A 14,224-nucleotide genomic window follows, 5' to 3' on the forward strand; every position below is an offset into this window, starting at 1 on the left:
TTGATGATCAATTAGAGAGTTTTTCAACATCCAAACAACCTTTTATGATGTATTTTTGAGGTGCACCTTTAATTCTATATTTTAAGGCTGCAAGCTTATATAAACTTTTTCCTTTAAATTATAGGAAATAGTTTAAAACTAGGGAAAGTTGCATAAAACCTTGAAAAATGGACTTTCTATGCAATTTATCCCCGACCTAACTTTTTTTAGCAACTTTTTCCCAAAAATCATGTTTCCTAGATAATATCCCCCCACTCAAAAAAAAAAAAAAAAAAAAAAAAAACGAGACTAAAATCCATCTCCCTTACCTCACATATTGACCATGGCGGTCCAACACTTCACCATGGCGGTTAGGCGTTTGGAAGAGGCGGTCTGGCGCTTAAGTCACTGCTTTGAAATAGTTCGGCACTTCACCATGGCGGTCTGGCATTTCACCATGGCGGTCCAACACTTCATCATGGCGGTCCGACAATTCATCATGGTGGTTCGGAGTTTGGAAGAGGCGGTTCGGCATTTGTTTCTGGATTAATGAGCAGTCCGGCATTTGTGAGCTACGGTCTGACAAAATTGAAAATTGTGTCTGGAATAGGTGGCCTAGTAGTGTACAGTTTCGGTCCAGCAGAATGGATGGGTCCGGCCATATACAATCGTGGTCCGACATTTCCTTTTATTGGGATCCGAAAATGATTTATTATGTACGGGAAGGAAATTTTCGTAAAAAAAAATTAACTTTTTGTATTGGGCGGTATTTGTTGTAAAACTTGATTTTTGAGAAAAATATGCTAAGAAAAATCAGGGTGGGGTATAGTGCCTACAAAGTCTATTTTTGGAGGTTTTATACAATTTTGCCCTATTAGTTTAAAAATGGGAAAAAGTTATATAGAGCTGAGGCTCCAAACAATCAAATTAGAGCCTTCCTCAAAAATTTTATTGGAAGAGGTTGTTTTGATGCCCAAATATCCTCAAATTGATCATCTCGACATGAAGATGCATGGACATGAAAAAAAAAGGATTTCAAGTTTTGAAAATAGTGTATTTTGTAACGCATTTTTCGACCATCAATATTCAAAATTTTCAAGTTTTCATAGATCTATCAATCTATACTATCTTTAAAACTTTAAATTTTATAAATAAAGATAAAAATTATTTTAAGGCTATCACAAAAATTTATAGTATTGAAACCACATTTTTCGACGCTATTTGAAGGTAGGACCTAATTTGATTGTTTTAAAAAATTGAACTTTGGCAGATACACGGTCCACGTGAACTAAAGGCGAGTGCATCATCCTGCCAGCAGAAATCGAGGTAGGGTGAATGGTCCATCTCTCAATCCAGTGGCATGCAAATGCCAGCGTGGAAGCAATCTTTGTATAGTGTTAATGCTCCATTATTTGTCCATGGAGGATTTCGGTGGACCAGGAGCCATGACTACCTCACATTTCTCTCTCCGTAAAGCCGTCTCTCTCTTAAACTCTTTTGCTAAAACCAGGTCACTCTCAAAAGGCCTTCAAGTACATGCTAAACTCCTTGTTTTTGGTCTGACTTTCCATATCTCAAATACTGCTCTTGTGGCAATGTACTCTCTCTGTAATAACATTGCTTATGCCCAAGAAATATTTGAAAAATTGGAGCCCAAGAATCTCTACGCCTATAACATGATGATAAGAGGCTTTGCTAACAATGGGCTCTCAGAAAAGGCTCTATTCCTTTATAAAAGGTTACTTTCTCAAGGCCTTAAACCTGACAATTTGACATACCCATCCGTGATCAAGGCTTGCGCGTGCCTAAATTCGTTGCAAGCAGGGAGAGATGTTCATATTGATGCAATAAACAACGGATATGAGTTTGATTCTTTTGTAGCTAATTCTCTCTTGAACATGTATTTGAAATGCGGGCGCTTTGAAGATGCCAAAGATTTGTTTAATAGAATTCCTGAAAGAACGGTGGTTGCTTGGAACACCATGATTGCGGGTTTTTCTCAGAATGGGCGTCATCATAAGGCTTTGGAGATTTTTGACCAGATGAAGGTTTCAGGTGTACTTGCAGATGAGGCCACGATGGTCAGCGTGCTTCCAGTGTGTGCTAATTTGCGAGATGTAGAGAGAGGTAGAGCGATTCATGCATATATTGATGAGAGAGGATTCGGGGACAATTTACTGGTTAGAAACTCTTTGATTGATATGTATGCAAAGTGTGGTTGTTTGGAAGACGCAAGGAGACTTTTCAATGAGGCGCCCCAAAGAAATGTGATTTCATGGACATCCATGATAGGTGGGTATGTTCTGATGGGTCTGGTATTTGAGGCGTTGAGTCTCTTCTCTCAAATGCAGCCAACAAAGGTTAGACCTAATTCCCTTAGTATTTCTATTCTACTTTCTGGGTGTGCTTCTTCATCCTTTTTGAGATATGGAAAGTTTGTGCATGGCTATGCAATTAGGAATAACATTGAATTCGATGTTGTGGTCGAGACTGCTTTGATCGATATGTACGCGAAATGTGGTAAATTGGATTTGGGGTATAGATTATTTATGAAGACTTCAAGGCAGAGGACGGTCCCATGGAATGCTATTATATCGGGTTTTGCTCAGAATGGGACTGCAGAAGAAGCTGTGAAGCTTTTCAAGCAAATGCTTCAGGAAAGTGTATGCCCTGATAATGCAACTATTGTTGGTCTTATTCCAGCTTATGCAAATTTAGTGGATATTAGGCATGGGATGAACATACATGGTTTCCTAATTAAAGCTGGTTTTGATTTAGCTGTTGAAATTGCTACTGGTTTGATTGATATTTATTCAAAAAGTGGCTGTCTTGAATTCACAAGGAAAATCTTTGATGGGATAGAGGGGAAAGATGTGGTGTGTTATAGTGCAATTATTGCTGGCTATGGAATGCATGGGCATGGGGGAGAAGTGATTTTTCTATATGAACAAATGTTGAATTGTGGTTTGAAGCCAAATGAGATCACCTTCACCTCTATACTCTATGCCTGCAGCCATGCTGGGTTGGTAGATCAAGGTTTGCAATTTTTCAGGTCCATGGTTGCGAGTCATCATATAAAAGCTAATGTTGATCACTATGCGTGTATTGTAGATCTTCTGGGTCGTAACGGCCGAATCAAAGAGGCCCATGATATCATCAGGGAAATGCCATTAGAGCCGAATCATGCTGTTTGGGGTGCATTGCTTGGGGCTTGTGTGATACATCAGAATGTTGAGTTAGCGGAGGTTGCCATAGAGAGTCTTTTGAAAATAGAGCCTAATAATACTGGCAATTATGTATTATTGAGCAATCTTTATGCTTCAGTTGGGAGGTGGGAAGATGCAGAAAAGGTGAGAAATTTTATGAAAGATAGCGGATTAAGGAAAATGCCTGGTTGGAGCTTTATTGAGTTAAAGCAACAAGGTTTGGGGATTGAACCTCAAGTTCGATAGGTGAAATCATTGTGGTTCAAAAGATGAGCAGCATACCTATTATGGGCGTAGTAGCAAAGTAATAGGCCGGACTGCTTCCTCACTCTTGTGGATAAGCATAGTTGTTCGTCTTCTATAGCACTTCGACTTTCGGAATGAGGATCACTTATCATTTTGTGCTAACGAGTAGGAGGTAGAGAGGGCCCATGCAGAGCTAAGGAAGCATCAACAGGAGCTTATTTAGGCTTGTGATGGTTAGGTGGCAGTCAAAAACTTGTGCGAGATGGCCTCCCAGCTAGAGAGGCCCCAATCGCTCGGGTAAAACAATACGTTCCTCAACTAGATCAAGAGTTGGCTGTGGTCAGAAGCAGTCTAGAAAAGGCAGAACAAATAGCAAGAGATTTCTCAGGTGAACTACAACGGTCTGTCGAGCTTGGGGCCCAGGTTCATCTAGGCCAAGCAGAAATAGGAGCCTTAGAGAAAAGATAACAGAAGCTGAGAAAGGAGATGGCAGTCGCTGCTGCTGAGGGTGAGGGGATGGATGGGCAACTCAGGGTTGAACTCAATGAGTTTTGGCTCTGATCTTTGTATTATATGTTGATACTCTTTATAGCCACCCTTCCTCAATGAGAAATAAAAGTATAATTATTTATGGGAAAATATCCTCTTATCCTCTATTTTTAACTTCCATATCTCATGAGACCTAAGAATTGAACATATTACTTTTAAGCAAAAAGTCTCCATCTTTTTTACCTTACAACCTCCTGGACCCCTTTGATCATAAATGTTTGACCCAAACAAATACTAGAATGACACCCTATCCAAACTCATCTATCTCTAAAACTCCATCTCTCTCACATCTCCGTCTCTCTCTCTCAAAACTCCATCTACTGCAACATCACTGTCTCTTTCTCTCTAAAAAATTTGCAAAAAGATCAAGGAAATAGGAGATAAAGGGACATTTTTAATTTCTCTTCCACTCTCAACAACTCTTTAAGGCTTGAATTCTCCCCTTTAAACTCATTTACCAACTTTTTGGCATCTCCAAATTTACCAGATATAGAAAGGCTCTGCATCATAGAATAATGAACTGCACATTTGGCTATTCTTGCAATTTTCAACTGTTGGGTTTATGTGGCCTTTAAAGGCCTTATCAATGTGCATTGAAATACTTTCATTATAGTGAAACATAAACTCAGTGGGAGTGTGGTCCCTCGAGGACCATACTAAGCAAATGATGTTTGCTTATATCGGGCTGTACTTATTGATCTAGGTCAGACGGTTGGAAAACCAAAGGTACTTGGGCATAAAGAATTAACCGAGGAGGGTTTTGGGTTAGCCCTTAATGAGGCCGGCGCTTATGCCTAGATGAGAGAGCCGAGGGGTTGTGTGACCCTTGTGTGTGATGGTAGGCCTACTGAGATGGGGGTTAAAACTTCATATATGTTCCATGGCATGCATATCGATAGATCGTTCGGGAAAGCCAGATATCCACCTTTGGGTGAAGCGTATGCATGTGCGAGAGATACCCCTATCCACTATAGAGCTGTGGTTGCATCAGGTTGTGGTGACCTCGACTCATCTCTAAGAGATGACTTGTAATCCACAGACTGGGATTGCGACCCCTTGATTTATCAACCTGACTTTGGTTACCCACTAATGAGCCCCTGCTTGGACTGTGAGTCATGGGAAACACTGAGTCAGTTCGAAAAAGCTAGTGTGGTCTGTAGTCCACAGTTGGAGGTGGAGTACCCCATATTTACAGATTGGGATTGTGACCCCTTGATTCATCGATTTGGCTTTGGTGACCCGCTAATGAGCTCTTGCTTTGACTATGAGTCATGAGAAACACTGAGTCGGTTCGATAAAGCTAGTGTGAGATTGTATGACTTTTGTGTGTGATGGTATGCCTACTGAGACGGGGCTAAAACCTCATCCATGTTCTATCACATGGCATGCATATCGATAGATCGTTCGGGAAAGCCAGATATCCACCTTTGGGTGAAGCGTATACATATGCGAGAGATACCCCTATGCACCATAGAGCTGTGGTTGCATAATGTCGTAGTGACCTCGACTTGTCTCTAGGGGAGGACCTGTAATCCACAGACTAGGGTTGCGACTCCTTGATTCATCGACCTGACTTTGGTGACCCGCTAACGAGCCCCTGCTTGGACTGTGGTTCATGAAAAACACTGAGTCGGTTCGATAAAGCTAGTGTGGTCTTTAATCCACAATTGGAGGTGGAGTACCCCATATTTGCAGATTGAATTCTTAAAACTATATGGGTCATTTTCCCATCATATTAATTTAATTGTGTTCATTTTATTATTAAAATGAATTTAGTTTAATTACTTGAATTTTTTTTATGAATCTCTCAATATTTTATTTGTAATTTTTGGTTTTATAAAAATACAGTTATTGATTCTACAAAGTTATAAAAAATTTAAATATATATTAATTCATTTTAATTTAATTTTAATACTTTTTATAAAATTCCATGGGGCCCCAAAGTACACATGGGCCCACCATGTAGCATGTGGGTGGGGGCCTACATGTGCCACAAAAAGGTGGCACGCCCCATCCTCTTTGGATTCTCTTGTTTACTTTATGTTCAAGTTTTTAAGTTAAGGTAAGTTTGATTTGTGACATGTGGTCAAATCTTGGAAGGAAAATATTTACCATGGCTTTATTTGTTTTATTGCAAGTTTGTTTTAAAGAGATATGGTCAATTTGAATAGATAGTAAATATTGATCTTATCTTATTTATATTTGGCAGTATTTATTTACTTGATAATATTTGACATATCCTTACGGAATATGTGACATCGATCATGCAATTTTATGAAATCATGATATTTATTTTATTTAAATATATTGATGGGAAAATGGTTTAAAAAAAGGGGGATAATGGTTCAAACACCTTATATAATATTGATGGCCCATTTATGGAATGGATGGCTCAGATATCTCACCGTACAAGTCACCTTGATCAATGGTCTAGATTCAATCTCATGAAAGAGGCAAACTATAGAAAAACCTTAAGGAACCCTAAACTTAAATATATACTGTAAATAGGGGTGCTCTTCTCCAATCTCTACACGTACAACCTCTCTTCTCTTTCCTCCATCTTTCTCTCGCCAAATTTTAAGTGGTATTCTCTCTCTTCTCTAGACCTAAGTTAATTTTAGGGGTTAAAGTTTTAGTAGAGATTTTAAGGGGTGGTTACCTAGTTTGGCCGAAATTAGCTATCCCAGTTCGAAATTGAAACTAGACCACAGATCTCGGGCCATTAGATGTTGTGACTCGGTGTGGGATGCAAAAAGTCTGGTTGAGGTAATCTCCAGCATCGTTTCTTTTATTTGCTAGTTCTTTTATTTTATATTCTCAAGCACAGTATTAGGTTGTATGAATGACATCAAGTAGCTGAGATTTATTTGATGTGTTATTTATTTTTAGAATTTCTGTTGTTTGTAATAAGACCATCTGTGAGTGATCTTGTTGTCAAAATTACAAGGGGTAAATATTATTAAATTTTTTTTTTTTTTGTATTTCCCCGACAAAAGATCACATAGGTCTTTCTTTCATTGGTATCAGAGCTAGTTTTACTTGATTGCCATTAGGAGTATTTTTCTTATTTTTTGCTTGAGAATATAATGACTGCTCGTACCTTCATATCTGAGATCCTGAAAACTGAAAGGTTTGATGAGACCAACTTTGCTTCATCGAAAAGAAAAATCAAATTTTTGCTATAGAAAGAAAGCTTGCATGAGGTACTATTTGAAGACCGACATCGTCGTCCAACTGACGACTCATCTCAAATAATCAAAGATAAGTTCGCCAATTGGAAGAGGAGGAACTTGAGATGCAAGTACATTATTTTATGTGCCATGACTGACTCGTATGCTTTTGAGTACGAGTCAATCTATACTGCAAGTGAGATTTTTGATAAACTTGAAAGAGAGTATGCTGAACCCTCTCTCATGAAGCAAACTATGGTTATGAGAAGGTACAATGATTTAAAAATGGTAGAAGCTACCAAATTTGTAGATCATGTGTACGTGTTTCGTGCGCTAGTCAGAGATTTGGAAGATACAGGCATGGAGCCCAATGAATCTATGCAAGTGATTCATTTAATGAATTCTCTTCCTAATTCATGGGAGACTTTTATGTCGTCCATCTCTGCTAGAAGAAAGACACCAAAATTGGAGGAACTCATCACGACCATCAAATCTGAAGAAGAAAGGAGGAGTTCAAGGCAAACCCTAAGGGATCTATGCATATGATCAAATCTTAACTATATTTTAAATTTAAGAAAGGAAAGGGAAGAAATACTTTTGAGAAGAAAATAGATTTCAAAAGAAGAGATTTTGAAAATAAGGGAGCAAAGAGAGAGACTCAAACTTGTTTTATTTGCAAGAACGTGGACCACATTTTCAATAGTTATCGGTTCAACAAATCTAGTGGAATTAACAAGGAATTGACATGTGTAGTTTTCGAGTCCATGCTAGCTGACCCCAAGGGAGCTTCTTGGTGTCTTGACTCGGGGGTTACGACCCATGTTACAAACACCAAGGGAGGTTACCGTTTTTTCACTCCCATGGGGCTAGGACAACAACATATTGAAGTGGGAGGAAATCAGAAGACTGATGTACTTGGAGTTGGAGATTTTGAGCTGAAACTGAAGAGTGAGAGCACCTTGATCCTAAAGCAAGCACTTTATGCTCCTGATATGAGGAAGTGCTTGGTTTCGGTTCCTAAGATGTCTATGGCTGAATTCATAACCACTTTCATTGGGGAGAAAGTGGTGGTCAAGAAGGGGAGAGATGTGATCATGACTTGATGACTTGTAGACGGGCTATTTACTATTAAAATAAAAGAGAACGTTGCTTATGTCTCGTCCCCTAATGAATTAGATGCTACCCTATGACATATGAGGTTAGGACACTTCAATATCAAACGAATGGAAAGATTAAAAAGGGATAGGATTCTTCAAAATTATAAAGGAGATTTATCGAAAGTGTGCGAGTCTTGTGTGCAAGGAAAACTAATAAAGAAAAATACTCCTAGGACAAAAAGAGCTACTAGCGGATTGGAAATCATTCATAGTGACATATGTGGACCTATGAATGTGACCAAAAAAGTAGAAAAATATATTTTATCTCTTTTATAGATGACCACTCGCAATATGAAAATGTGTACCTTATTCATGTAAAATCAGAAGCCTTAGAAAATTCAAAGAATATAAGGCCTAGGTAGAGAATCAAATTAACTTGAAAATTAAAGTCCTTAGAACCGATAGAGGGGGGGAATATTCATTTGACATTTTCAAAGAATTGTGCATTGAAAATGAGATCATCCATCAGTACACCATGCCTTATACTCCTGAACAAAATGGTGTAGTTGCGAGAAAGAATATGACCTTAGTGGAAATGGTAATGAGTATGATGGGGCATGCAAATCTCTCATTGGAGTTTTGGGGAGAAGCCGTATTAACGGCTTGTTACATCCTTAACCGGATTCCCAAAAAAACTGCACCACTTACTCCTCACGAAATGTTCACAGGTCGTACTCCCTCCCTTGAACACTTGAAAGTTTGGGGTTGCTCAGCTCATGTCCTTATCCTACATCAAAATAGAACCAAATTGCAACCCAAAAATGTCAAATCCATTTTCATTAGTTACCCAGATCATGGTAAGGGGTATCGATTCTACAACTTTGAAACATGTGCGGTTATTGAAAGCTGCGATGCTCACTTCTTCAAGGAAGAATTCCTTGAAGCAAGGTGAGTAGAAAACAAACCGACTTTTATGAGAAGGCCAAAAACAAGGATGTAGTTCGAGACCCTGAACCTGAAACTTCTAAACCAACCCAACCTGATCCTGAATTCCCTATAGAAAATTAACCCTTACTTGAACCAAGACAAAGTAACCGAGTCAGTAGACCACCTCTTTTCCTAGAACATTTTGTCTACCTTGGAAAATATTTTGATAAAGTTGGGGAAGATCTAGATTCAGAATCTAGAACTCACCATGAAGCCTTGACCTATCCTGAAAAGGAATTCTGGGTAGAAGTCATGAAAGATGAGTATGCTTCCATTAACCAAAACCATGTATGAGAATTAGTACCCCTACCTGAAAAACGTAAGGCCATTGGTTGTAAGTGGATTTTCAAGAAAAAGTTGAACTCTGAAGGGAAAATAGAAAAATATAAAGCTAGGTTGGTTGCAAAGGGTTTCACCTAGAAAAAAGGGATAGATTATGAGGAAACATTTTTCCCTGTTGCCAAATTTCCATCTATCTGAATCCTTATAGCTACAATAGCTTCATCAAATGGATGTCAAAATAGCCTTTCTAAATGGGGATTTAGAAGAAGAAATTTACATGACCCAACCAGAGGGATTTGAAGAAAAAGAGAAAAAATTTTGTATGCAAATTAAATAAATCCCTTTATAGCCTGAAACATGGATTGTGATAATGGTATATAAAATTCTAAGAGAACCTTGCTCTTGCAAGGTTCTCCACAAATAATGAGGATTATATTGCATATATCAAAAGGTCAGTGGGAGTGATGTGATCTTTATATCATTATATCTAGATGATATGCTAATTGTTAGTAGCTCAATTGCCCTAGTAGTAGAGATGAAATATTTTCTTGCACAACACTTCGATATGAAGGATCTTGGAGAAGCTTCATATATGTTGGGCATCAAAATAATAAGAAACAAAAGAGATAAGACTATCCAACTTTCTCAGGCTACCTACTGTAAGAGGATTATGGAAAAGTTTGATATGAGTATGTGTAAGCCCATGTCTACCCCAATTGACAAAAAGACGAAGCTTAGTAATAAGATGTGTCCTATCGAAGACATGGATATAAGAGCCATGGAGAGAGTGCCATACAATAGCGCAGTTGGGTCCCTTATGTACGCCATGACGGGAACAAGGGTTGACTTGTCCTTCGTCATGAGTTTGGTGAGCCGTTTCCAAAGTAATATAAGAGAGGAGCATTGGAAAGCTGTAAAAAGAATTCTCAGCTATTTAAAGGGGACCATGAACTATGCGCTCACATATAAGGGGGGAACTGAAATAACAATAGAGGGATATTCAGATGAAAGCTATCTCACGGATCTAGAGGACGCGAAGTCTACATCTGGGTATGTGTTTATGTTTGGAGGGGGTACCGTTTCTTGCAAGTCAAAGAAACAAGATATTGTGGCCTTGTCCACCATGGAATCTCAGCAGCCAAGGAGGCCTTGTGGATTAAAAAGTTTCTTAATCAACTTAATTTTCATCCTGTACGTTGTGAGGCAGTGCGAATTTTTTATGACAACACTGCGGCTATTTGTGTCTCTAAGGAGCCTCGGTTTCACAAGAACTCTAAGCATGTTAAGCCTTAACTTTATCACTTGAGAAATGAGGTAAGATTGAAAGAGATCGAGATCAGCTACATATCTACAGATTTGATGATTGCAGACCCTCTAACTAAGGGAGTTGTCCCTAATGTTTTTGTAAGACATGTGAGAGAGATGTGGATGAGAGAAAGTGAGGAAGAGTGAATGTAAGGCATTTAAAGGCTAAGTGGGAGATGTTGGGTTTATGTGGCCCTTAAAGGCCTTATATGTGTGTATTGAAATACTTTCATTATAGTGAAACATAAACTCATTGGGAGTGTGGTCCCTCGAGGGCCATACTAACTAAATGATGTTTACTTATACAGGACTATGCTTATCGATCTAGGCCAGACGGTTGGAAAACCAAAGATGCCTGGGCATAAAGAATTAACCGTAGAGGATTTTGGGTTAGCCCTTGATAAGGTCGGAGCTTATGCCTAGACGAGAGAGCTGAGAGACTGTGTGACCCTTGTGTGTGATGGTAGGCCTCCTAAGATAGGGGTCAAAACCTCATCCATGTTCCATCACACGACATGTATATCGATAGATCGTTCGGGAAAGCTAGATATCCACCTTTGGGTGAAGCGTATGCATGTGTGAGAGATACCCTTATGAACCATAGTACTGTGGTTGCATCAAGTCGTGGTGACCTTGACTTGTCTCTAGGGGAGGACCGATAATCCATAGACTGGGATTGTGACCCCTTGATTCATCGACCTGACTTTGGTAACCCGCTAATGAGCCCCTGCTTGGACTGTGTGTCATGGGAAACACTGGGTCGGTTCAATAAAGCTAGTGTGGTCTGTAGTCCACAGTTGGAGGTGGAGTACCCCATATTTATAGATTGAATTTCTAAAACCATAAAGATCATTTTCCCATCATATTAATTTAATTGTGTTCATTTTATTATTAAAATGAATTTAGTTTTATTATTTAAATATTTTTTATGAATCTCTCAATATTTTATTTGTAATTTTTGGTTTTATAAAAATACACTTATTGATTTTACAAAGTTATAAAAAATCAAATATATATTAATTCATTTTAATTTAATTTTAATACTTTTTATAAAATTTCATGGGGGCCCAAAGTACACATGGGCCCACCATGTGGCATGTGTGTGGGGACCTACATGTGCCACAAAAGGGTGGCACGCCCCACCCTTTTTGGTTTCTCTTGTTTGTTATATGTTCAAGTTTTTAAGTTAAGGTAAGTTTGATTTGTGGCATGTGATCAAATCTTGGAAGAGAAATATTGACCATGGTTTTATTTGTTTTATAACAAGTTTGTTTTAAAGAGATATGGTCAATTCGTTTTAAATAGTAAATATTGATCTTATCTGATTTATATTTGGTAGTATTTATTTACTTGATAATATTTGACATATCCTTATGGAATATGTGACATGGATCATGCAATTTAATGGAATGCATGATATTTATTTTATTTAAATATATTGATGGGAAAATGGTTTAAGGAAAGGGGGATAATGGTTCAAGCACCTTCCGTAATGTTGATGGCCCATCTATGAAATGGATGACTCAGATCTCTCACCCCACAAGTTCCCTTGATCAACCTTCTAGATTCAATCTCATGAAAAAGGCAAACTATGGGAAAACCTTAAGAAACCCTAAACCTAAATATATACTATAAATAGGGGTGCTCTTCCCTAATCTCTACACACACAACCTCTTTTCTCTCTCCTCCATCTTTTTCTCTCTAATTTTTTCTCTCAAAAGTTTAAGTGGTACTCTCTCTCCTCTCTAGACCTAAGTTAATTTTGGGGGTTAAAGTTTTAGTAGAGATTTTAGGAGGTGGTTACCTAGTTTGCCCGAAATCAGCTATCCCGGTTCCAGATTGAAGCTAGACCACAGATCCCGCGCCATTGGATGTGGCGATTCGGTGTGGGGTGTAAAAAACCCGGTTGAGGTAATCTCCGGCATCTTTTCTTTTATTTGCTAGTACTTTTATTTTATATTCTTAAGCACAGTATTAGGTTGTATGAATGACATCAAGTATATGAGATTTATTTGATGTGTTATTTATTTTTGGAATTTCTGTTGTTTGTAATTAGACCATATGTGAGTGATCTTGTTGCCAAAATTGCAAGGGGTGATTATTATTAAAAAAAAAAAAAATTGTATTTCCCCAGTAAAAGATCACGTAGGTCTTTTTTTCATTAACATATCATTTCCAATAGATCGCACCGCAAATATATCTCCTGCCTCTCCTAAACAAGTCATCCGAAGCTTATACCCATGACTATCTAATTTCATGCCATCCAATGCCATTTCCTTGTAAAATTCAGCAGCTAGCTCTGATTTCATTGCATTACAAAGGGACAAAACCAGAGAACCATAAACCCTCACATAACCGTCTCTCTCTCATCACATGGCCAAAAGATTAAGTTTTCGCTATCTTCTTCCTCAAATTCTCGCATTGAACTCCCTCTAAGCTCACCACTCTGCCTAGGAGATGGACTATTCGACCTTGAATGAGTTGTAGAGGTCTGCGAGAACTGACTTCTCTGTGTGTTTTCTTCTGAACAGTAGTTGTGGATTGGGAAAATGTGAGGGAGAGTGGCCATGTCCCGCCGGAAACGCCGGAATTTGACTTGAAAACTCTATTGAATGCCGGAAACGGAATACTCTGGGCTTTTCCTACCAAAAAAATTGCCGGCAGAAAGACTTAGATAGATGCAATTCGAGGATAGAGTCCCCTGTCCTAAAAATTCTCAACTCAAACGACTTGCAGAGTTCAGTTTCAGAAGCAATCTTGGACTATCTAGTCGTTTATCTTGATTTTCAAGCGATATTTCCATACTTTTTCCCTCTAGTCCGCTTTGTTTTGTTTAGCCTCGAACTTTTCGGAGAGGCCTTTTTCCCTCTATAAATATCGTTCTCTCTCCCTCTCTCATCAATCGGAATACCTGGTCAGTCCCATTTTCTCTCTCTGCTTTCTCTCTTTGCAATCTGATTTCCATTCCCGATTTGGTCTGTATTTTTCGGCATCTTTTTCCAGTTAGCCATGTGCATTTTTCATTTTCTAACCAAGGTTCTTTACTTTCCGACCTGATTCTCCATTTCTCGGTGTTTTTTTCAGACTTTCGGCTCAAGTTGTCTTTTTCTCAGCGTGCTTTCTCATTTTTCTATCCAATATCTCCAATTTTTTGGCGTTGTTTCTCTTTTTCTCGACGTGTTTTCTCTTTCAGAGTACTTGCTCTCGGACGCATGGCATTTGAGAGAGATGGGTGAAAAAGATAGTTTAGAGAGAGAGAGAGAGAGCACGACTGAGTTTAGAGAGAGAGACATAGAGAGACTTGATTTTAGAGAGAGAAGGAGAGACTAAGGGAAGGGAGTCATTTTATAAGTTGTTGAGATCTATAATACATGGTCAAAAGGGTTTAAGGGGTTGAAAGATT

General features: G+C 38.5%; 1 protein-coding gene across 1 annotated transcript; it reads left to right on the top strand.

Annotated features, from left to right (window-relative positions):
- The first annotated feature begins 1,162 nt into the window (after positions 1–1,162).
- LOC105420165 (pentatricopeptide repeat-containing protein At5g39350) lies at positions 1,163–4,070 on the top strand. The gene has a single exon (XM_011622756.3). The coding sequence runs from the start codon at positions 1,380–1,382 to the stop codon at positions 3,429–3,431; it is 2,052 nt and encodes a 683-aa protein (XP_011621058.2). The 5' UTR covers positions 1,163–1,379; the 3' UTR covers positions 3,432–4,070.
- Positions 4,071–14,224: the final 10,154 nt, after the last annotated feature.

This window comes from Amborella trichopoda, chromosome 2 (assembly GCF_054954075.1).
Source record: "Amborella trichopoda isolate Santa Cruz 75 chromosome 2, AtrichopodaSantaCruz75HAP2 v2.0, whole genome shotgun sequence".
NCBI lineage: Eukaryota > Viridiplantae > Streptophyta > Magnoliopsida > Amborellales > Amborellaceae > Amborella > Amborella trichopoda.